Below are 22,553 nucleotides of genomic sequence, written 5' to 3'. Positions count from 1 at the left end.
TGCACGTAAATCGGGAGTGATGGTCGCTGAAGGAGATGGGCTGCACCCTTTGATGCGCAATGCAACCATCACTTTGGATTGGACTCCGCAGCGCGCAGATACTTTGTGTGTATTATCATGGCTAGCGGGTACGGGGCAGTGCAAATGGCCAACGAGTGCGAGGCCTTCGCGTCTCCTGGCCCGAGTCAAGCGGCTGTTGGCGGTCGATTCGGCTCGTGGGGGGCGCTGGTGCTTGGCGCGGCGCTGGGCGTTGCTGGACTGGGCTACGTGGCCACAGTGCACCATTCTCTGGCTGCGCAACATGAAATCATCGCCCAAATGCAGCAACACATGTGAGAGGAGGAGGAGGTGGGGATATACTGTATTTAGTGCGTTGCTGAGTCGCTTTGATGTCTGCAGGGAGGCGATGCATGCGGCTGTGGTGGCACAGAGTGCGATGAAGGCGGAAAGCGAGACGGAGTTTCACCAGGGCGGCAAGTTCCCGGCCAAGTTCGCAGTGGACTTCGTCACGCCGCTGAAGACTCAGGACGAGCGTGGCACGTGCTGGGACTTCGCCACGGTTGCGGTGCTGGAGAGCAGCTACCGTCAGCAGGGCGTCGCCCAAGGGTGGCTACAACAAGATGAGTTCATGGCCATTTCGGAGCAAGCGTACGGTGCGGAGGTCATTCGGTTGTGTGCAGGGCCGCCCGGCTCGCCCCAACAAGTGGCGTGTTTGATCCCGGGCAACGAGATCTGGAAGAACTCCACCGACGGAGGCGATGTCACGGAACTCATGTACCTCATGAACGGGCTCAAGGACAGTATTTTCCCCAATTCGGTCTGTCCGTACATCCCTGATCCGGGCAATGATTCGGTGTGCCCTGGGCTGACGTCTGAATCGCGCACCGCCAATCCGCTGAGTCTTACCATCAAGAAAATGGACACGTATTACGACGCGGTATCCGTGAAGCATGCCCTCGTCAAAGACCGTCGCGCGATGGCCATCTCCACAGCCATGCCTTACATTACACACTACTACCCCTGCATCGGAGAGCTTGCTAGCGAAGATCAGTGCAACCCAGCGTCCACCGCGTGTACTCTCTGTCCACCCGAATTGTCAATGACAACTTGCTGCATCCCCATCGAATTCGGAGAAAACTACAACATGAACGGCGAGTTTATCACCAGCCACGTCATGACACCGGAAGGCGGACATGCGATGACGCTCGTCGGCTACAATGACCTCTTCCGTACCAAGCAGGGCTACACCGGCGGCTTCATCCTCAAGAACTCGTGGTTTGACGGCATCCACCCGGCGCTTGGACCTACGCATGCTCGAGGCAGCCACAGTCTCAAGTACTGGCTGCAGGAGATCACGAACTGGGAAGAGGCCAGCATGTGCCCCAACAGCTACGACCCCGAGAACTGGTACCAGTGTGGCAACACGGGAGAAGTGATCGATGCGAGACGCCACGGCGACCCCGGCATGAACATCCCGTTGCCCATCAAGCGCTCGGCAACTATCGGAGGTGGGGTCGAGTCGTGCTTGTCCGAGGAGACGGAGCTGTACGCGAGGGTGAACCTGCAGCCACTGCACTTGCAGTGCACGGACCCGAACTTCTGCCTCGTGAGCGACGACTACACGTACTTCGTGCGCAACACGACGCAGTGGGGAGACCGCATGCTGCGCATGTGTCTGTTCGAGTACAACACGGCCACGAGCGACTCGACGGAGCTGTGTCTGCCGCCGATGCTGGCGCAGAAGATCGCGTACGTGTTGTCGCCTGTGGCGGAGGAGGTGCGCGAGAACGACCCAGACGTGTGCGGCTTCTACTTGTACCCGTACGAGGTGCAGCAGCAATACAAGGCGCAGTTCGGCAACTTCTACGTGAACAACTTCGAGGTCGAGTGGCACGCGCAGTCGTACGCGGCCAACAAGGCGCTCTACCCGGGTCTGGACTACAGCGAGGTGGAGAAGTCGACTCGCAAGCAGAACCAGTACGAGTTCGTGGGTCCGTTCCCGTTCGCTCGCATCGTCGACAGGGAGGACCTACCGAGCGTGTGAACTGATGTCTACAAGTGAAGGGCGAGGCAGGAAGCATTGTGCGTAGCTGTAAAACTGCAAGAGCTGTCCAAATGGTATTGGCATCATGTTTAACCGCTATGAAGTTCTGCTGTTGGGAGTTTCCCCCACTCGGTTGTCCGAGCAAGAGTGGTAGACTTTCGCCGCTCTTCGTGCCTACGCGCACTGGTTGTTTGAGCAAGTAAAGCTCGGGTCGCATCCATTTTGGTAGAAACCAGTGGCGGGATTGAAGCACTCGCCGTCGTAGTTGGGTCCGCGGCATTCATTGGTGCCAGTCTCGCAGTAGTTGCCTTCGGAGCAAACGAGGTAGCAGACAGCGTTGTCGGTTGGAGCAGAAGTGATCACTTGGCACATATTGTCGATGCACTCGTATCCCTCGTCGCAGCCGTCCTGGAAAACGTTTCCAGCAGCGTTGAAGCACTCGCCGTCGTAGCTCGGTCCTCGGCACTCGTTGATGACGCTGTCGCAGTACTCTCCAAGTACGTCGCACTGTAAGCCACAACCAGTCTCGGAGCTGCTGGATTCCGTCTCAATACCCTCTGTAGCAGCATTCTCGTAGTCGCACTTGTTGCCGATGCAGTCGAAGCCAGGATCGCAGCCATTCTGGTAGCCGCCAGTGGCCGGGTTGAAACACTCGCCGTCATAGCTCGGGCCGCGGCACACGCCTGTGCTGTTCTCACAGTACTCGTCGACTCCTTCGCACGGAAGGTAGCAGGACGCGGCAGTAAAAGTCGAGTTGTCCAGCGTTTGAGCAGCTAGCATGCACAATTTTGTGGCGATGATGGTCGTGGCGAAAGCGGAGATCTTCATCTTGGGGGAAGCTGGAGGTGTTTTGCTGAGGCAAGTGAATTCCAAAATGTGAAGAGAGATATTACCTTGAGCGCGTTAGGCTATAGAAATGACACGCTTCTGCTTCGTCCCATTAGGCTGTTTTAGGCTTTTCAGCAGCGTCACCGAGTTGGAAGGAGCCGTTGAGGGCAGGAAATGATCGATAAACTTCATCCCATAGCCTTTTCTACTACATGCAAGCGACACCCGCCGGTGCACTACGGATTTTCCGGTGTTGTAGTTCGAGCTGTGCGGAGATGCATCACCGCAACATTTGAATTGCATGGTTCGGGCGTTGACGATGAAACATTCATGTTCAATAATTTACCAACAACAGCAACAGCGATCGTACGAGGCGAATAAGGTGTTTGTTTGTAGGCACATTAATGTCACTTAGCTGTGCTAATGACTTCCTACTAGCTACCGAGTAAGGTGCTCTGTACGAGTTTTGGACTACAACGAGGTGAGGAAGTCGTCTCGCAAACAAGTTCGTGTGTGAATAAGGAGTGAAGCACTGCCAGCAGCTGAGCAAGTAAAGCAAAGTCTAGGACTACGGGTAGACTGCGAAAGTATTTAGCATCAAGTTTGCTGTTGGAGAAGTACGAAATACACAATGTTGTTCTTCCCAACTGCTACAAATGTACAGGCTCGACTCGAGTCATCAGATCTAGGCACCCAGGCTTACATCGACGCACTTGTTGAACGAGCAGAAGTAGCCCTCATCGCATCCGTCCTGGAAGATACCCGTCTCGAGGTTGAAGCACTCGCCACCAAAAGCAGGTCCACGGCACTTGGTAGTGTCGTTTTCGCAGAATTTGCCCGCCGAGCAGATTAAGGAGCACGTTCGGTTGTCGGCTGAGTTGGAGGAAGCCACTCGACACAAGTCGTCGATGCAGTCGTAACCTGCGTCACAGCCGTCTTGGAACAAAACTGCAGTGGCGTTGTAGCACTCCGTGTCGTTGCTGGCAGCTCGGCACTCGCCGATACTGCTGTCACAGTACTCTCTGGACACATCGCACTCGACAGGGCAACCAGCCTCGGAGTCCGATCCAGAATCGGAATAGTCCTCATCCTCTTCGTCTGCTTCATTGGCGACAGCGTAGTCACACTTGTTGTAGATGCACTCGAAGCCAGAGTCACAGCCGTCTTGGTACTTGCCAATGGCCGCATTGAAGCACTCGCCGTCGTATTCAGGCCCGCGGCACAAACCGGTTGTGCTCTCGCAGTACTCGTCGTAGCCTTCACAAGGCTCGTAGCAAGAAGTCGAGTTGTCGGCAGTTACCGCATTCGCCACGGCAATGGTGAACGCCAGAGCGAAGATCTTCATCTTGGAGGTATAAGAAGCGCGAGCGAGTTCAGGAATGACGACAAGATACGAAACTCGAGACTAGCTGCCATGGCCACTCGTTCCCAAGCGCCTTCTCATGATTCGTTCAAGATCACGAAATGATGCCATGATTTATTCTGGGGCTTCACCAGCGGAATGCCTTGCAGCCTGCAGGTAACCTGCCAGAGTCGAGTGTGCTATCACAAGGCCACTTGGATGAAGTAGAACGATGCAAGATAAGAGGACTGTGCCATTTAGATAGTTAGGGATTGCTACGAAAAGCGTGAGCTTCAGTAAAAGAAATCTGCCTTTACGAGCACTGCGTGCTGTCCACGCAGATGCACTTGTTGAACGAGCAGAAGTAGCCCTCATCGCATCCGTCCTGGAAGACACCCGTCTCGAGGTTGAAGCACTCTCCGTCGTAGTCAGGGCCACGGCACTTGTCGGTGTCGTTCTCGCAGAACTTGCCCGTTGAACAGATCAGGGAGCACGTTCGGTTGTCGGTTGAGTTGGAGGAGGCCACTCGACACAAGTCGTCGATGCAGTCGTAGCCCTCATCGCATCCGCCTTGGAACAGAGCGGTAGTGGCGTTGTAGCACTCGGTGGCGTTGCTGGCAGCTCGACACTCGCCGACGGAGCTGTCACAATACTCTCTGGGCACATCGCAATACAAATCGCAGGCGCCGCTAGCGGAAGTCGAGCTGCCATCCGCTTGGGTAGCAGCAGCTTGAAGCAGACACACGATGCTGGCGGACACGAGGGCGACGAGCTTCATCTTGAGGTGGCTGGGGAAGTGCGAGCTTGGGCGTAAATTTAGAAGTGACAGAACTCAGCCAGTGAGTCCCTTAACTTAGCAGGCTGAGCTCCTCATGAGCTCAGAACGACATGAATCAATCTCAGCATGCATGATTCCTCTCACACCCACTGGGTGGGCGGCGAATATTCGTCAGCTGCTCTATCAAGCAAGCGACACGCGCGTGCTGCCCTCGTTGAACAGACAAGCAGAAACTAGTACGAATGTGTGGCTTGAGAGTGAGATCAATTCGTCGTAGCTTACGTCGACGCACTTGTTGTTCACCATTCTCAGGCGAACGATTTAAAGGAGCCCACCAAGAAAAAGCCAAGTTGAAGTTAACATACCATGCTCGCTGGACGCTATCATTTGCCACACTGCTACTCCGCCCGTGGCACGTACGGCTCGAAGAAGCTTTGGCCAGCCCAGTCGGCAGTCTTGTCCGTGTAGAGTGGCGCACCTTGGACGAAATTCGCAGCATCGTTCGCGTCCCCCTGGCCAGTGTACTTGGCCAACGACGGGTACGGGAACACGGGGCGACTGCGAGTTACAGCCGGCGCTGCTGCCATCCACGGCGGCACATCCAGCTCCGTGCTCGTCATAATCGCGTGGGGCGCACTTCCTTGCTCCACCCACTCCAGCAGCGGAGTTACCAGGTCAATCGCAGCCATGCCCTCGCCACGACCGCAGTGCTGTACGCCGGGAAGCAAGTAAAGTCGCTCGAACGCTGCTACTTGATCCGGACCACCCATTTGCTTCTGAAGCGCCTCATGGTACGCGATGGTTGTGCGAGGCGAAATATGTTCATCGGACCAGCCGTGCCACAGAATCAGTTTGCCTCCTGCGGCCTTGAACGCTGCCAAGTCCGGGTTTGTGGCGTCTAGCAACGGGTGGCGTGGCCGTAAAAGCTCCACAGTCGCCTCCGTGAACTTCAGATCGTTGAGTGAGTACGTCTCCGGCGGGTTTGGCTCGAAAATCAGATACCTCAGTGCTGCAAGAGCGATGTGGGCACTCATGACCGGTTGGTTCCGCCCACGCGGCACAAACACGCCTTCCCACGCCAGCTCAGAGCCGAATTGGGCCTGTCCGACAGTCAAGTGGCTTCCAGTAGCAGGGTCAACCGGCCCATTGTAGAACTTGCGAATCGTGTTCACTTCTGCCTCCGTCAAACACTGTCGATCTACGACTGCTGCAGCCATTTCAGTGGCACACAAAAGCTCGCGAGGATCGAAGTTGCAGAGTCTGGGCTCGGATAGCAGACCGTCAACTAGGCCGTCTAGTGCATCGCAAGCACGAACGACCGCAGAGTGCAGTAGTGGCAATTTGGAAGCAGTCACGATAGCCGCAGGACCATGGTCCGAGGAACCATGCCCCGGAGGACCACGTCCAGGAGGACCTCGCCCTCGTGGGCCACGTCGCTTAGGACCTGGCGGTGGGCCTTGCATCATTGGCGGCAACTCTGGCATCGGTCCATCAATGTTACTCATCGCCAACCAACCGTGGTGCAGACTGTTCTGGAACTGAAAGAGCATGGCGGGCGCTCCTGCCAGAATGCCGTCAAAGTCGTTCGGGTACCGAAGCGCCTCCATGACTCCTTCACGCCCACCGTCCGAGCATCCATTAAAGTAGGAATATCGCGGCTTCTGTCCGTAGTACGCTTGAATGAGCGTCTTGCTCACCAGCGATGTCAAATGCTGCGCGCTGTACGCGAAGGATTTCCTGCGCCCGGGGTTGTTGGCAAACACCTTGCCATCCATGGCTCCACCCATGTCAGTAGCAGCAAGAGCGAATTCCCCTCCGGCAACATATTGCGACCCTGAGGCCGCGTTCACTTGCATGTGAATCATACCACAAAGTCCACCGCATCCGATCTGCATGTAGCGCTGCGTCCACGTGCGAACGGGTAGCATCACCTCCCACTTGGTCGACGCCGGCAACGTACCCTCCACGAAGCAGTACAGGTGACCTTCATGGGTCGTCTCAGTAGCGGACGTGACGGTCGTACCGCCCTCCTCCGTGACGTGCGAGAGGTCGACGTCGAGCAGCGACTTGCAGTCCGTGACAGGCTTCGCGACTCCCAGTCGACCATCAGTAGCGTCTCGAAGCACTCGAGCGTCGTGCGAAGTAGCGTCAGCCGACGCGCCAGACTCGTCCGTGCTAGAAGTAGCAGCATCACGTGCATTCTCCGATCCGGGAGCGTCGACTGCAGTGCTGTTGTCATGCGTGTCAATGCCGGTCGATAGCTGCGACGACAAGAGCGCGTCGCACGTCGACGCGTACGGCAGCGTCGACAGAATGGAGCCACCAGATGAGACCGCAATCGACAGCAGCAGCAGCAACGCACGAAGCGCGCATCCGCTAGAGCCAGCAAACGCCATTGCTCGCTGCTTGGAAAGTTTGGAAGTGACGTCGGCACTGGGTCAGCGGAGACCTCAGATACCCATGTTCATCGATCACCGAAACACCGATGAACATCTGACATTTGGCCAATTGTTCATCGATCACCGAAACGCCGATGAACATTGCTGATAAAATGGGTAAAACACAAGACCTATTTATAGGTTCTTTTTCACAAATCACGAACTCATTTATTGACCCCCTCGATCTGCTCCATGTACAGCGCGTCGCAGCTCCTGGCGCTGGGCGTGTCCCTGGCGGTCTGCGCGACCGCCGTGCTATACGCCGACCTGTTCGCCGAGCTGTTTCCCGCGCGCGAGGTGTCGCTGAGCGTCTCGGAGCAGCAGCAGATGCTGGCGTCGCTGACCTTCCACGCGTCCAAGAGCGGAGACGCCGCGGCAAACGGAGCGCGTAACGACGGTGACACGCGGGCGCCTCCGCGACTGGCCTTCTGCTGCAGCGCGGACCTGGATGTGGCAGTGCCAGCCGTGGAGCTCATGCAAAGCGTGCAGGCGGTGGAACGCCAGCACCTGCAGAAGAAGAAGGAGGGCTTCAACAAGGGCGGCAAGACCTCAGACGGCCTGATTAAGCGCCACCACGAGCGTATTGGCTCGCTCAAGGAACTACAGGAGAGTTTCGCCTACTATTTCTCCTCGGGAGCCGCCGCGGAGCAGAGTACGCTGACTCCTGAACAGTTTCGAGAGGTGGTGGCATTGGCGGACGCTCTGCCTGGAGTCAACAGGAAAGTGGGCGGAAACGCTGCCACGATGGCAGAGCGAGCGTCGGCGGAAGGGTGCATCGTGCTGCTGGGCGCAGCTATTGGCAAGCAGATGAAGCCCTACTTCCGAGACCCGAGGATCCAGCTCGTGGGCCACTTGGAGGAACATCAGCACGAAGATGTGCACTTGGTGCTCGAGTACGCGAGCGGAGACGCGTTTAGAGGACACACGTCGCCGCGTGCTAACCGGTATTACTTGAACCACGACGTGCACAATGCTCGACTGTCGGTTCTGGAGGAGTTCGAGCAGTCGCTGGAAGCCTTCAAGCCGGACCTGGTCGTGTTTGGAGGACTGCAACTCATGGAGGTGGAGACGGATGAACGTGGACGCTTGATGCGGCTCAAGGCTCTGTCGGAGGTGCTTCAGAACCTCTTCCTGGCCCAGACGCCGACCCACTATGAGTTTGCGGCTGTGTCGGACTTTAGTCTCTTCGATGACACGGTCCGACTCGTGCTGCCCTGGGTGGACTCCATCGGACTCAATGAGCAGGAGCTCTTTATCTTGCACCACTACCTGGTGACGGGCGAGGAGGGTACGGCTACGACATCGCGCCCTACGGTGGCGGAGATTAGCGCTCAGTTGCACGACGTTATTCAGTTTGCGTCGAAGGCAAAGAAGAACTTCCAGACTAGCGGCGAAGACAAGGACGAAGACAAGCAGGAGGTGCTGGCGCTCGCGCAGCTCTCGCGTATTCACTTCCACACACTGCAGTTCCACATCGTTTGCCAGAAAGAGGGCAGCATGTGGGAGGACCCCAAGGCGGCGCTGGTGCAGAGCGCTCTCATGAGCTCCAAGGTTGCGTGCGGCAAGCCGCCCGCTCCAGGAAGCGAAGCTGCTGACGATGACAAACCCAAGCCTATGCGCACTAGTGCTGAGATGGAGGTGGACCCGGAACGCATTGAGATCCTGCTGGCTCGGCAGCAACTGCTGAGCAAGAGTCAGGGACTCAAGGTGGATCTGGACCCGTTCTCGCCCGTCGTCACGTGGCAGGAAGCCGACTTCCAGTGCCACCTCGTGCCAATGCTGGCCTGTAAGAAGCCCGACCACACTGCTGGACTAGGAGACAACATCTCTGGCACGGGCGTGGCGTACCACCGCATCCAGAAGAAGAGCGAGGCCAACAACTAGGCTAAATAGATGAAGCGCAAGTCTGCACCTGACTCGAGTGAAATCGCCTCATATATAGAAGTTCATCACTAGCCAAGCACGCGAAAATTGAACGTTTGACTAGCTTCATGCCGCTCGTCTTCTAGTAGCTGCATACCGATCGTCTAGTTGCTGGCCGTACGCGAGCTCTCGCCGACCTTGGCCGTCATGCGCGTGAACCACGGCTTGATGTTGGTCTCACGCATCATGTCGTTGTAAGTGTCGAGGCCGTGCATGGCACGTAGCACACCAAAGACCGAGAGGTCCGCCATGTTGGGCTCCTCGCCTCCGAGGAACGGACGCTTGCCGCCAATAGCATCCACCCAGCTGTCCAGCGCCGAGTACAGCGTCTGACGCTCGTCGTCAATGTTGTATTTCTTCTTCGAGCGCTTGGCAATGAGGTACATGATGACCGCCCCAGCATACTTAGACATGCGGCGTTCCATGGGCGTGAACTTACCCTCCGTCAGACAGTAGTCGAAAGCCTGCAGCGCCTCCGGCACAGTGCGGTAGATGTTGGGCGGCGTCAAGATGATGAGCTTCTTGTCCACCCATTGGCGCCACTGTTCCTCCTCCTTGAGCGCCTCCTCGTTTTCCTGGTGCGAGGTTGGCACGAGCTCCCGCAGCCGCGAAATGATGGCGGACGAATCCACAACCACTTCGTCATCGATGCGGACCACCGGCACCTTGCGGTAGTCCGTAAATGCCTTGGTCTCCTTCTTGGAGAGAGGGTTCACCTCCACCACCTCGTACGGGATCTTGAGGTAGTCCAGCACGGCCTTCACCTTGCAGCAGTAAGGGCACGGCTCGTACTGGTAGAGCACCACATTGGGCAGAGCCTTGCCAGCCCCTTTGGAAACGGCAGCGGCCTCCACGGTCGGTGCAGAGCAGAAGGCGCAGGCGGCGCTGGTGCTGACGCCCGCGGCGGCCACCAAGCCCGCTCTCTGCAGCAGCGGAGACGTCGAAAGAGGCGCCACCGATCTCCAGCGTGTAGATCTGCCCGTGGCGAAGGACTTGGACGCCGAGGGACGCGCAAGGGCTGCCGGGGTCACCCGCAGGCCGCGGACGATGCGCACCGCACGTTGCATCATGTAGCAACTTCGACTATTGGGGTTATTTGCGCAATGGGTCCACGTTTTTAAGTCCCCAAAATGACGCGGGTTTTACATCATTGGGTGTTCTTAACCCCGATTGCAAGCTGGGAGGTTTTATCGTGTCACCCAAGTGCGTCAGCAAGGTTGGGTTTAACGAGGAGGGCCACAAGAAGAATCTACCCCCGCCGATGCGGTGTGGCACACCAGGATGGCATGATCTCGAGGACACAGAGCAATAAACCTGCGAATACGCTGCACAACAGTCCGCAGAGGTGTTGGCGACTCCTCCTGGCCAAGCATTGCCGGACATGCCTCAATCAAAATTACAATTCTAGCCGTCTTGGTCACCTATGATTGGCTAAATACAGACTATTTTAAGTAATTTCCTCCAGCATGTAGCCATATCTGTCACCACTGGTTGCCGTGTGCACAACCGCTTTTGCAGTGTCCGCCCCACCTCCTCCGCTCTCCGAGCTTCAACGTTCCTTGCCCATGGCCTCGTCGCCCGAGAAGAAGCAGAAGACGGCGTCCATCGCGACCGCCAGCTCGCTGCTGCGCTTCTACCGCACGCCGGCCTTCACGGCGCACGCCAACCGCACGCTGCTGGCCTCTCTGCGCGCGCAGGTGGCCGACACCGGCATCTCGGTGGACGAGCTGGCCACCGAGTACTGCTTCTACGTCGAGACCCATGCCGCGGCCGGCCCGCTGTCGACCGCCGACCAGGAGACGCTCCACTGGCTGCTCAGCGAGACCTTCGAGCCGCAGCAGACGCGCGCCGCCGAGCCCTTCCTGGCCGCCGCCGAGCAGAGCAAAGAGTGGCTCGTGGAGGTCGGACCTCGCATGAACTTCTCCACGGCCTGGTCCAGCAACGCCGTGGCCATCTGCCAGGCTTGCGGTATCTCCTCCATCAAGCGCATCGAGCGCGCCACGCGCTACCTCGTGCGCTACACGGCCACCAAGCCTGAAGGCCTTGAGAAGCTCAAGCACGCACTGCTCCGCCACCAGTGCGACCGCATGACGCAGCAGGTGTACGAGAAGCCGCTCGCCAGCTTCTGGCATGGCAAGACGGTGCAGCCTGTGCGCAAGATCCCGATCATGGAGCGCGGCATCGATGCTCTCAAGGAGATCAACGAGGAGATCGGCCTCGGATTCGACGACTGGGACCTGCAGTACTACCTCAACCTCTTCAAGGACAAGCTGCGCCGCAACCCGACGGACGTCGAGTGCTTCGACATGGGACAGAGCAACTCGGAGCACTCCCGCCACTGGTTCTTCGGTGGCAAGATCGTGGTCGACGGCAAGGAGATGCCGCAGACTCTCTTCCAGATGGTCAAGGACACGCTCACGGAGAACGCCAAGAAGAACAGCGTGATCGCCTTCCACGACAACTCGTCCGTCATCAAGGGCGCCAACATCGTGACCCTTGGACCTGTGAACCCCGGAGAGCCCTCGGCCGTGCAGGAGCGCACTCTTGACAGCCACCTACTGCTGACGGCGGAGACGCACAACTTCCCATCGGGTGTGGCTCCATTCCCCGGTGCTGAGACCGGCACGGGTGGCCGTATTCGTGATGTGCAGGCTACTGGGCGTGGTGCCAACGTCGTTGCTGGCGTCAGCGCCTACTCCGTGGGCAACCTCAATCTGGAGGGCTACAAACTTCCGTGGGAAGACGAGAAGCTGGAGTACCCGTCCAACCTGGCGCACCCGCGCGACATTCTGATCCAGGCTTCTAACGGTGCCTCGGACTACGGCAACAAGTTCGGTGAGCCGGTCGTGACGGGTTTCGCCCGCTCGTTCGGTATGGTGCTGCCCAACGGCGAGCGCCGCGAATACATCAAGCCGATCATGTTCTCGGCTGGTCTTGGCCAGCTTGACGGCCGCCACTGCACCAAGGGTGAGCCCGAGATCCAGATGTGGGTCGTGAAGATCGGTGGACCGTGCTACCGTATCGGTATGGGCGGTGGTGCCGCCTCGAGCCGAATCCAGGACGCCAAGACTGCCGACCTGGATTTCAACGCCGTGCAGCGTGGTGACGCCGAGATGGAGTGCAAGCTGAACAAGGTTATCCGTGCGTGCTGCGACCTGGGCGAGAAGAACCCTATCGTGTCGATCCACGACCAGGGTGCTGGTGGCAACGGTAACGTGCTGAAGGAGATCGTTGAGGTGTCGAACTCGAAGCCGGGTGATGCCAACCGCGGTGGTGCCCGCTACGAGGTTCGCGACATCCTGGTGGGCGACGACACTCTGTCCGTCCTTGAGATCTGGGGTGCTGAGTACCAGGAGAACGACGCGCTTCTGCTGCGTCCGGAGCACGTTGAGCTGTTCGACAAGATCTGCAAGCGCGAGAACTGCCCGTACGCTCTTCTGGGCCAAGTGACCGGCGACGGCCACGTGGTGCTGCACGACGCGCAGGACGACTCGACGCCGTTCGACCTTGACCTTGACTTGGTGCTGGGCAAGATGCCGCAGAAGACTTTCACGGACACGAAGGCCACGGAGCCCGTCACGGAGCTGTCGCTCCCTGCGGACATTACTCTGCGCGATGCGCTGGACCGTGTGCTTCGCCTTCTGTCTGTCGGCTCGAAGCGTTTCCTGACGAGCAAGGTCGACCGCTCGGTGAGCGGCCTGGTTGCGCAGCAGCAAACTGTGGGCCCGCTGCAGCTGACGCTTGCTGACTGCGCCGTCGTGGCTCAGTCGAATGTGCCCAACAAGGACGGCAAGTTCACGGGTGTGGTGAGCGCTTGCGGTGAGCAGCCTGTGAAGGGTCTGGTGAACCCTGGTGCTATGGCTCGCCTGAGTGTGGCTGAGTCGCTGACCAACATGGTGTGGGCCGCTCTTGGCGGACGTGGCCTGGATGACTGCAAGTGCTCTGCGAACTGGATGTGGGCTGCTAAGCTGCCCAACGAGGCTGCGCGCATGTACGAGTGCTGCGAGGCCATGACCACGTTCATGAAGCAAGTGGGCGTGTCCGTTGACGGCGGTAAGGACTCGCTGTCCATGGCTGCCAAGGTCAACCAGAAGGACGTCAAGACCCCCGGCACGCTTGTGATCACCATGTACGCGCCGACGGAGGACGTCGAGCTGAAGGTGACGCCCGACCTCAAGACTCACGCCGGCGACAGTCTGGTGTACTACGTTGACGTGGGCAAGGGCGCGAACCGTCTGGGCGGTTCGGCTCTGGCTCAGGTCTACGGCCAGGTTGGTGACGTGACCCCGGATGTTGAGGACGCCTTGTTGTTCAAGAACGCGTTCAACGCTGTTCAGGAAGGCATCAAGAAGGGCCACCTGCTTGCTGGCCACGACCGTAGCGACGGCGGTCTCATTGTGACCCTGCTTGAGATGGCTTTTGCTGGTAACTGCGGTCTCGACGTGGACATCCCGTTCGCCGGTGGCAAGGCGACAACCAAGGATGTTATCGAGGTGCTGTTCGCCGAGGAGCTGGGCTTCGTGTTCCAGGTGGCTGCTGGCCAGCATGCCACGGAGGTGGAATCCATCTTCAGCAAGCTCAACGTGCCGCTTGTGAAGCTGGGCAAGGTGACGACCGATGGCGCCATCAAGGTGAGCGTGAACGGCGAGAGCGTCCTGGAGGACCAGATGGTTGACCTGCGTGACGTGTGGGAGGCGACCAGTTTCGAGCTCGAGAAGCGCCAGTGCAACCCCGAGTGCGTTGCACAGGAACAGCGCTCGCTGCGTACCCGTACGGCTCCTTCGTGGAAGCTGGCGTACGAGCCCACGCCTACGCCGGAGCGTCAGCTGAGCACGCGCGCGCAGCACCGCGTGGCTGTGATTCGTGAGGAGGGTAGCAACGGCGAGCGCGAGATGCTTGCTGCCTTCCACCACGCCGGCTTCGAGGTCTGGGACATCACCATGTCGGACCTTGTCAACAAGCGCGCCGTGCTGGACGAGCGCTTCCGCGGCGTTGCGTTCGTCGGCGGCTTCACGTTCGCTGACGTGCTGGGCTCGGCCAAGGGCTGGTCGGGTGTGGTGAAGTTCCACGGCGACGTGCTGAAGCAGTTCGCGGCGTTCAAGGCTCGCGAGGACACGTTCAGTTTCGGTGCTTGCAACGGCTGCCAGTTCATGACGCTGCTCGGCTGGCTGGACCACCCGGAGGCCAAGGCGCTGGAGGAAGAGACCAAGTCGTCGGCTCAGCCGCGCTTCGTGCACAACGAGTCGGGCCGCCACGAGTCTCGCTTCGTGTCGGTGCAGATCCAGGAGTCGAACTCGGTGATGCTGCGCGGCATGGCCGGTTCATCCCTGGGCGTGTGGTTGTCGCACGGCGAGGGCCGTGCGCACTTCACGCACCCCACGATCCTCGACAAGTACGTGTCAAGCGGTGCCGCCCCCATCCGCTACGTGGACGACTCGAACGTGCCGACGGAGGAGTACCCGTTCAACCCGAACGGTTCGCCGCAGGGTATCGCCGGCCTCGTGTCCAGTGATGGTCGCCACATGTGCCTCATGCCGCACCCGGAGCGCTGCTTCCTCAAGTACCAGTGGCCGTACATGCCGGCGGAGTTCGAGGCGCACCCCGTGAGCCCGTGGATGCAGATCTTCCAGAACGCCAAGACCTTCTGCGAGGGCGGCGCCCAGTAAGCTTGCACAGACGCATTGCCCATTGACAATGCACGACGCACGGTATATTGTACACACGCTTTGTCCTAGGTAGATCTGGCAGAGTGCTTCAACATGAACAGCAACTCCTGGTTCTCGGCCAGGATGTATATTACCCTATGATTGGCTAAAAATCCGCCACGTGCTTCCATATCCCCCTCCGACTGGCCAAAACACGTTGTTTTCAGCGAATCAGAGCCTACTGTCTCTTCCACTGCCTCACTACCGAAAAGTGCGTCATTCGTCAAGAAGCTCTTTCCCATGGAGGAGTTCTTCCAGTACATTGGGCCGGACGGAGGCGCGGCGTCTTCCTCGGCGCTGCTGAACCGCGAGCGCCTGTTCGTGTACTCGTCCCCACGCGAGAAGCAGCTTGACCGCTGCGGGGAGCTGCGCGTGGGCTCGTACTTGGCCTGTTCGGCCGTGCTCTACTACGAAGACCAAGTGTGGCTCAAGATCCGACGCGGCTACTTCTCCAACGCCAAGAACAACGGATACGTGCGCGTGCACTTGGAGTTCCCCGCGGGCTCCACGCCCATGGACGGAAGCGATCTGCCGCCGCGTCAGCTTCCATCGGTTGCTGCAGCACAGCCAGCACAGTTCCGGTACATGCGCAGACTCCCAGGTGCGGCAATTGTACAGCCATTAGTAGCCGCTGCAATGAGGAAATGCTAACTTGATGCTGTTATGCTGTTCATCTGGCAGAGTTCCCGACGTACATGTGTGCGCGCGACCGGTTGGTGCTGTACCGTGAGCCGGTGTTTAATTTACACTCGGCGTCAGTGTCTTCTGCTGCGGCAGGTTCAGCGGCACCGCGTCACATGCAGCGGTTCTTGCCGCCGGTGAGTGTATTCCAAGCGACGGAATGCAGGTTCAACCAGGACTTTACGCAGCTGGCGGTGAAAGTCACGTCGGCCTTTGCTGGACTGGGAGGGTGGATCAACGCGTCGTTCCACAAGACGCTGGTTGAGGTGGAAGACCCTCGCGAGCTCGGGTTCTTCCGTAATGGCCCGGTGTATTTGCAGAATGTGGCCGGGCGCGGAGGCAAATGGGCGGGTGAGCTGCCTGTCCGAGCGATTCCGAGTTTGCAGGCGCCTAGGTTGTACAATGTGGAGAGCTATCGAGTTGTACGCGCGATTGAGCGCAAGTTACTCAAGGACCGCGTGTGGGTGCGTATTCAGCCGCTGAAGACGCAACAAGCGCTGCAGCAAGGCAATGAGGGGTTGAAGGAGAAAAAGACCGAGGAGGATCACTCTGCAGACGATAATCAGGAGGAAGAAGACGGAGTGAGCGAGAGTGCGGGGCCTGATGCGTGGGTCATCGAGCGCAATGCCAACACAGCTCAGCGGGTGATGGTACCGTGGGGAAACAACCGTATCCAGGACGTGCCTGCTGATGACAACGCAGAGCGGTATTACCGCACTGTGTACAGTCGTCGACCACTTCCTCTACGCCGCACTGCTGACCTTCAGGCGGAGATCGTTGGCCATCTCGAGCCCGGGTTAGTATTCTCCTCCACTCAGCGAGTGCTCAACGATAGAGGACACATGTGGATTCGGGTAGCTTTGCCTTCGGAAAAGCCAGCGCACCTTAGCAAAGATGCCGGCGATACAGACGATGAAGATAACAACGCTGGGAACGGCAGCTCAGATAACAGCGGCGAGGAATCCAAGGAGGAGGAAGAAGACTTTGAAGACCTCGGCAAATCCGTTCGCTACGGCTATGCGATTCAGTCGAATGCCAAGACAAACACATGCATGGTCCAGGAGATCCCAGCGCCAGGCAAAATGAACCCGAAGCAGTACTATCAGGTGTCCTTCGCGTCAGATGACGTACAGGCGCAGACAAAGAGCAGCAACCAGAAGGACGAGTCAGGTACTGCGCCAGCTAACACTCTTACAGCCCGTGCTGAGGCATCCAACTCAGCCAAGGAGTTGTTTTACGTAAAGAACGGCTCCATCTTGTCAGCTATCGGCACCGTATTCAACGCCGAACAGGGACGGATGTGGTTGCAGGTGCTGGCGACGGAATTGGACCCAGCGATGCGCGTAAAGCGCCGGTGGCCGCCCTCCGACGCGGAGCAGAACTTGAACGTGGTCTACCTGCCGATGTGTGACTCGAAGAAGAACTCTCACGACAGCGTTCTCAAGCCTCTGCACCGCGAGTTGGCAAAGATCGACAACCCGTTCAAGGCGGAGAAGGATGGTTCGCGGTCTCCATCGCGGGTGGTATTCAGTGGACGTGCGTCAAAGTTGTTCGGCTCGCATTTGTTGCGTCCATCTACTATTGACTTGCCCTCGGCAGACAAGAAGCCGGAGTCGCTGAGCAGTGGCATCACAGTTGCTGACCCGGTGGCTCGGGCGGCAGGCGAGAACGACCATGCACAGAGTCTAAAGGACGAGATCTCCGTGTGGCAGCTTCAGACGGGCAACCGCGTGACCCAACTGTACACCCAGATTGGCTCCGCGACGAGCTACGCCTTGAGCTGCGTGACTCGGCCGTTCTCGTCGTGTTTGGCGCAGCAGGAGGCCAAGCGGCGATACGAGCAGCTGGACCAGGAAGAGGGCATGGAAGAATACGCCCTCGACGACGACGTGGTGCACGTGTAAACTGCATCAGCGATGGATCTTTGCAGGTCTTGATGAGCGTAGGAATGTTTTGCATGAGTGAGAGGCTGGTTCGCACATCTTAGCACTGGAAACTGGCCAAGCCTAGCACCACTGCGAAAATCTAGGAACCGTTTCATAAGCAACGTTGAACATGGTAGTCGACCTAAGCTGCTGTGCCCCTTTCCCATAATATCCCGGATAAACTCAAGATTATCCAGATACACACTTTCCTGTGAGACTTGATGAGGTCGACAAATTCAGAGCGGAAAGTTTGCCAAACCTGTAAAATCATATGCCAAGCAAATATCCATTTCCATAGGTTTGGCAAACAACCGCTCTCAATTTGTCGATTTCACTATACTTTATTCAAGTAATTCTGAAAACAAATGTTTGTTCCGCTCTGAATTTGTCCATGTCATCAAATCTCGAAGGTTACCCCGTTAAATGAATAGAATATTACATTCTGGCCGAGGGCCTCTAGAAAACCATAGTGTTGCAAAATGAGAGCGGACCCGAACCGCTCTGAATTTGAAACAGATGCCTATTTTTCTGGATAGTTAACGGATCTGCATCGCCAATTTCAGTATAAAAAGTTAAGAAAAAAAAAAAAAGAGTTGTACAAATGCACTTTATGCACTGACTTGCTTGGGCCAATCGCTATCGGCGCAAATAAATCAGAAAATCCAAAGTCGTAGGTGAAGACTGCAGCACGACTGGAGCGGTCATTCCCGAAAGATCGTACTCGTGCGCAAAGCTCCCTCCGCCAAGATGCAGCTCCTGTCCACCTTCGTCGCCACGGCCGTCTCTGCCGCGGCCATCGCCCTCGTGCTCGCCGAGCAGGAAGTGCACGTCAAGCTGCACGTGAGCCAGGACAAGTTCTACGTGACGCCCATCGGCGACCAGTGCGCCTTCAACAGCTGCGTGGATCCGTCCGTGTACCCGTGCGCCAACGGTGTGTGCGTGCGGCTCAACTACACGTACGGCATCTGCAGCAACGACGCGGAGGACATGAGCGCCGAGCAGGACTACGACGACCCCAAGCTGCTGTGCCCGTACCCGAACCCGTACAACAGCAAGCTCGGCTCGCTCAGTGACGACGAAGAGAGCTACGACAGCTACGACTCGGAAGAGTAAACGCTGGAGACAAGTCAAACAACCTCCTCCTAGTGTAGGGAGAGAATCGTGTATCTCCAATATGTAAACCCCAGCAGAAAAAAAAATGTCATTCTACACATTGAAACACTTCCAGCAGAAACCTTGTCAACCACAGTCGAAGAAGTTGTTTCTGTCCATTGTCACAGGTGAGGTGAACGCTTATTCGCGCCAAATGCAGCACTAACTACGCCAGAAAGACAATGACCTCAGCTGTGAGCTTTCACTTGCTCGTGGCCCAAACAGCTACACTAATTTTGCCACACTCAAGTTAGTGTCAGCTCAAAAAAAAAATTGATGACACTAATTGCGGTGACCTAATTCATGCAAACCTGGTCACTATATTATTGAGTCGGACATGTTGTCGCTACCGGAGACGCCAAGCGGCTCGTCCCTAGCAGTCCCTCAGCTCACCACCGCGGCCTCAACCCCTCCCACAGATGCCGAGGACCTCGAGACCCAATGGGCGGCTCTGGCAGCCAAGAAGTGGGCGCACGGCAAAGACCTGACGGCGCACATCAAGGACATCGCCTTGCGCGCTGGTAAACGCGCCGTCGTCAAGGTGAGCGGCGGCAGCTACAAGAAGTTCGTGTGCTCCAGTGACGCTCCGTGTCCGTGGCTCGTCAACGCCGTGTGCTCGCGGCCTCAAGCAGCCAACAGCGCGCGCTTCTGGTACGTGACGTCGGGCTCGCTGGCGCACGGGCCGCAGTGCGACAGCGTGGCCAGACCCACGGCCCGCCAACTCAAGCAGAGCGCGCTGCTGAGAGATGCCGTGTACGCGGACGCGCGCGTGTCATCATCCGAGCTGGTGGCGCAGCTGGAAGCGGCCGCGTCCTTCCAGTGCACTAAGAGTATGGTGTACAAGGCCAAAAGTGACCTGCTGGAGGCGCTGGACACGGCGCGACGCAATGGAGACGCGGGCCCAGAAGTGGTCGAGTCCATGCAGAAGCTGCCGGACTATATGACGCAACTGGGAGCGTTGAACACGCATGTGGCCACGGTGATTGAGACGGAACAGGACGTGCAAAGTGCTGGAGGTGACGCAGAAACAGCTACCGACTCGTGCTTTGTGAGAGCTTTACTGGCACTGGACCCGACGGGCGTCTGGAACGACCAGGGAGTGTTGGGGATAGACAGCGTGGAGATGCAGCACGCGAGCTACAATGGCACTCTGCTGGTACTCGTGGGGCGTGATGGAGACTTGCAGCCGTTGATGCATGCGGCTGCACTGGTCCCCGAGCAGACTGTAGATCACTGCACGTGGTTCTTGGAGAAGCTGCTCGCGCACGGCTTCCCGCTACGCAGATTCCCAGTGGTGGTCAATGGACGTGGCGCCTTAGGTACATCGTGCGCTGAGCTGCATGTCCCTCATGTGATGCTGTGTACACGGCATTTGCTCGAGGACATGCGTGAAGCAGAAGATATCGTGCTGGAGGCTGAGGATGAAGCGCTTGTGTGGCAAGCCCAGCGTGCAGAGGCTGAGAGTGGGTACCTCGCGTCGGTGGCGCAGCTTTCACGACAGAATGAGGCAGCGGCGCAGTACATTCGAGGCGTTGAGCCAGCGAAATGGTGTCTGTATCCGTACTTGGCCGTGCGAAAGATGTACGGGTGGCAAACGACACGGTTCGAGGAGCTGGACCTTGGTTCAAATACGCTGGGCCTCGCACCAGTAAGAAAACAGCTTCCCTACGAATGCATCAAAGTGCTGTCGCTTGCTGCAATGCACGCTGCGTTCCAGAGGCATGAACGCGCCACACAGTGGGAACTAGAGCGCCTCATTGTCACGCCAGCGGCTGACAAGCTAATGCAGGAGCAGTTTGAGCGCGTCCCGTTGTACTCCGTATGCATGAGCTCGGCTCAACTAGCCTTCGTGTGGAATGCCCACAACCCCCAGATCAGACAGAGGCGCGTGGACTTGGAGCACCGCACATGCACGTGTTCGTGCCGGCTACAGTGGGGGGTTCCATGCCGACATGTTCTAGCAGCGCTACAGAAGCTGGGGAAAATGAGCCAGGCTGTTGACTTCTTCGATGAGTGCTACCTGGTGCGCAACTACGTGTCGTCATTTAAGAACCGAGCGCTAGAACTCCCAGTGGAGGAAAACCTCAAGCGTGACTCTACACTGCGTCCTCCGCGGTTTGTGAACAAACAAAGTGCATCAAATGGTGCTGGCAGCGATGCAAACAAGAAGAAAAAGCGGCGTGCACGGAACCGCCCGTTGGAGCAACGCAAGCGACCCATGTACAAATGCCGCAAGTGCCATCGCGCAGAGGGCCACAACAAAGGTACATGCCCGTACTAGTCGCAGTACGTACAGTGTCTGCATTGCAGACCATGGAACCAAAGCGACAGTGAGTATCGACTCCTGGTTGTTTCACGGGTGGCATTGTTAAATAACAGTTTTGACTTCTCTACGCTCGCAGTGCTGCTAGCTTCCAGGGCTGGCGCTAACCTCCGTTGGCGTCTCGGCAGTTTTACGTACGTGGCGGACGCAGTGGTATCCGTACTTCTGGTACGAGCGGCGGTTGCAGCCTTTGTGTTTGCAGCGATTCCCGCCTCCGTGGGCCCAGCAAAGTCCACCCTGCGTGGATACCTTCGTGCAGTCTGGGAACTCGCAGATGTGTCCGCCGCCGTGCGACCAGCAGTGGCCGTAGCGTTTAGCTTTCTTCGTACAACCGGGTTCCGTGCAGATCTTGAAACCTCCGTGTTGGAAACAACGCTGGTACAGCTTGGCGCGTTTGGTGCATCCCAGCTCAGTGCAGCGTGAGCCACCACCGTGACGCACACAGCAGCCACGGGAGACGGCGAGGTTCTTGCAGCCTTCGACTTGGCACGGAGGAGTGTGGGTCTTCCGAATGCGAATCTTGCCGCCTTGTGCTGAGGAAGCAGCGATCGAGGGGAGGTGCTGCGTTGACTGCGCGTCACTGGAACTCGAAGATGTTTTGCTGCTACTCGAGCTGGTTATCGATGACAGTGCAGCGAGCGTCATTAGTGGCAATCTTGCTTTCTTGCCGTCCAAGTACCAGAGTTGATCGCGCTTTTTCTCGTTCGGCTCGATATGCGCCAGCCGCAACGAAGAAATGGCAGTTTGCGGAGGGATCGGCGACAGACTGCGAAAGAGGGACAAGGTTGCTGTGCTTGGTCCCGTGTGCGCCGGTGTGTGGGAGCTCTTGGTCGAAGTCTTGGTCTGAATGGCCGGATTGAGCAGATAAGTGATCTTCGACTTGCCGTGCATGCTGTGGCGGCGGTTGGATTGGAATGAATGAACGTGATGCGTGAGAGGGCAAGCAATTTGGTTATGAGTGCGGAGCGCACAAGCAACTGGTTCAGCGAGCTCGGCATCGCCACCAAATCGATCACGTGCAGACAGATGGGTACAAAGGTAAGGAGTTAAGACCGAGAAACGTCAAACAGCAGTCGCCCACAGCTCGCTCGAACACATAGGCTTGGGCCCCTAGCGTGCTAAATGTTAGAGCACGACAACCCACTTGTCGAGACAAGGATCGGAGCCAGCCAAAAGACCAGGCGAACCAGGTGTTGGTGCAAAGGCAAGAGGGTAATTGGAGCTTGAGAAACCCCATCGGCGCGACCAAGGCTGTTATTAGTATTGTCTACCTCCGCCAAGAACCAGACACGTGCAGCGTTCACAGCCGCGGTCGCAGTTTAACGTTGCCGGAAAGGAAGATACGTGCTACAAGCGACTCCGGGCGACTGGCGCAACCGTGGCCTATGTGGGCGCTATAAAGCTGCAGCGTTGA

The 22,553-nt window shown here is 57.8% G+C and overlaps 11 protein-coding genes across 11 annotated transcripts; 6 read left to right on the top strand and 5 right to left on the bottom strand.

Moving 5' to 3' along the window:
- Positions 1-117: 117 nt before the first annotated feature.
- KRP23_4277 (uncharacterized protein) lies at positions 118-2,044 on the top strand (the record flags this gene model as incomplete). The annotated part of the gene is made up of 2 exons (XM_067889214.1): positions 118-332; positions 400-2,044. The coding sequence occupies 2 exons, from the start codon at positions 118-120 to the stop codon at positions 2,042-2,044; spliced, it is 1,860 nt and encodes a 619-aa protein (XP_067748395.1).
- Positions 2,045-2,218: 174 nt separating this feature from the next.
- On the bottom strand, positions 2,219-2,872 carry KRP23_4276 (uncharacterized protein; the record flags this gene model as incomplete). Its single annotated transcript, XM_067889213.1, has 1 exon — positions 2,219-2,872. The coding sequence occupies one exon, from the start codon at positions 2,870-2,872 to the stop codon at positions 2,219-2,221; it is 654 nt and encodes a 217-aa protein (XP_067748394.1).
- A 685-nt stretch (positions 2,873-3,557) lies between these two features.
- Positions 3,558-4,217, bottom strand: KRP23_4275 (uncharacterized protein; the record flags this gene model as incomplete). The annotated part of the gene is made up of 1 exon (XM_067889212.1): positions 3,558-4,217. One exon carries the CDS (start codon positions 4,215-4,217, stop codon positions 3,558-3,560), a length of 660 nt encoding a protein of 219 aa, XP_067748393.1.
- A 310-nt stretch (positions 4,218-4,527) lies between these two features.
- KRP23_4274 (uncharacterized protein) lies at positions 4,528-4,992 on the bottom strand (the record flags this gene model as incomplete). The annotated part of the gene is made up of 1 exon (XM_067889211.1): positions 4,528-4,992. One exon carries the CDS (start codon positions 4,990-4,992, stop codon positions 4,528-4,530), a length of 465 nt encoding a protein of 154 aa, XP_067748392.1.
- Positions 4,993-5,390: 398 nt separating this feature from the next.
- On the bottom strand, positions 5,391-7,388 carry KRP23_4273 (putative esterase; the record flags this gene model as incomplete). The annotated part of the gene is made up of 1 exon (XM_067889210.1): positions 5,391-7,388. The coding sequence occupies one exon, from the start codon at positions 7,386-7,388 to the stop codon at positions 5,391-5,393; it is 1,998 nt and encodes a 665-aa protein (XP_067748391.1).
- A 234-nt stretch (positions 7,389-7,622) lies between these two features.
- Positions 7,623-9,314, top strand: KRP23_4272 (ADP-dependent glucokinase; the record flags this gene model as incomplete). The annotated part of the gene is made up of 1 exon (XM_067889209.1): positions 7,623-9,314. One exon carries the CDS (start codon positions 7,623-7,625, stop codon positions 9,312-9,314), a length of 1,692 nt encoding a protein of 563 aa, XP_067748390.1.
- Positions 9,315-9,457: 143 nt separating this feature from the next.
- Positions 9,458-10,423, bottom strand: KRP23_4271 (Prostaglandin E synthase 2; the record flags this gene model as incomplete). Its single annotated transcript, XM_067889206.1, has 1 exon — positions 9,458-10,423. The coding sequence occupies one exon, from the start codon at positions 10,421-10,423 to the stop codon at positions 9,458-9,460; it is 966 nt and encodes a 321-aa protein (XP_067748389.1).
- Positions 10,424-10,918: 495 nt separating this feature from the next.
- KRP23_4270 (putative phosphoribosylformylglycinamidine synthase, chloroplastic/mitochondrial) lies at positions 10,919-15,019 on the top strand (the record flags this gene model as incomplete). The annotated part of the gene is made up of 1 exon (XM_067889205.1): positions 10,919-15,019. One exon carries the CDS (start codon positions 10,919-10,921, stop codon positions 15,017-15,019), a length of 4,101 nt encoding a protein of 1,366 aa, XP_067748388.1.
- A 279-nt stretch (positions 15,020-15,298) lies between these two features.
- KRP23_4269 (uncharacterized protein) lies at positions 15,299-17,643 on the top strand (the record flags this gene model as incomplete). The annotated part of the gene is made up of 2 exons (XM_067889204.1): positions 15,299-15,659; positions 15,740-17,643. The coding sequence occupies 2 exons, from the start codon at positions 15,299-15,301 to the stop codon at positions 17,641-17,643; spliced, it is 2,265 nt and encodes a 754-aa protein (XP_067748387.1).
- A 768-nt stretch (positions 17,644-18,411) lies between these two features.
- KRP23_4268 (uncharacterized protein) lies at positions 18,412-18,777 on the top strand (the record flags this gene model as incomplete). The annotated part of the gene is made up of 1 exon (XM_067889203.1): positions 18,412-18,777. One exon carries the CDS (start codon positions 18,412-18,414, stop codon positions 18,775-18,777), a length of 366 nt encoding a protein of 121 aa, XP_067748386.1.
- A 376-nt stretch (positions 18,778-19,153) lies between these two features.
- Positions 19,154-21,097, top strand: KRP23_4267 (uncharacterized protein; the record flags this gene model as incomplete). The annotated part of the gene is made up of 1 exon (XM_067889202.1): positions 19,154-21,097. The coding sequence occupies one exon, from the start codon at positions 19,154-19,156 to the stop codon at positions 21,095-21,097; it is 1,944 nt and encodes a 647-aa protein (XP_067748385.1).
- Positions 21,098-22,553: the final 1,456 nt, after the last annotated feature.

Source organism: Phytophthora ramorum, assembly GCF_020800215.1.
Source record: "Phytophthora ramorum isolate Pr-102 chromosome Unknown Phyram_PR-102_s0003, whole genome shotgun sequence".
In the NCBI taxonomy this organism is placed as follows: Eukaryota; Oomycota; class Peronosporomycetes; order Peronosporales; family Peronosporaceae; genus Phytophthora; species Phytophthora ramorum.
This window is presented reverse-complemented; position numbering and strand designations above follow the sequence as displayed.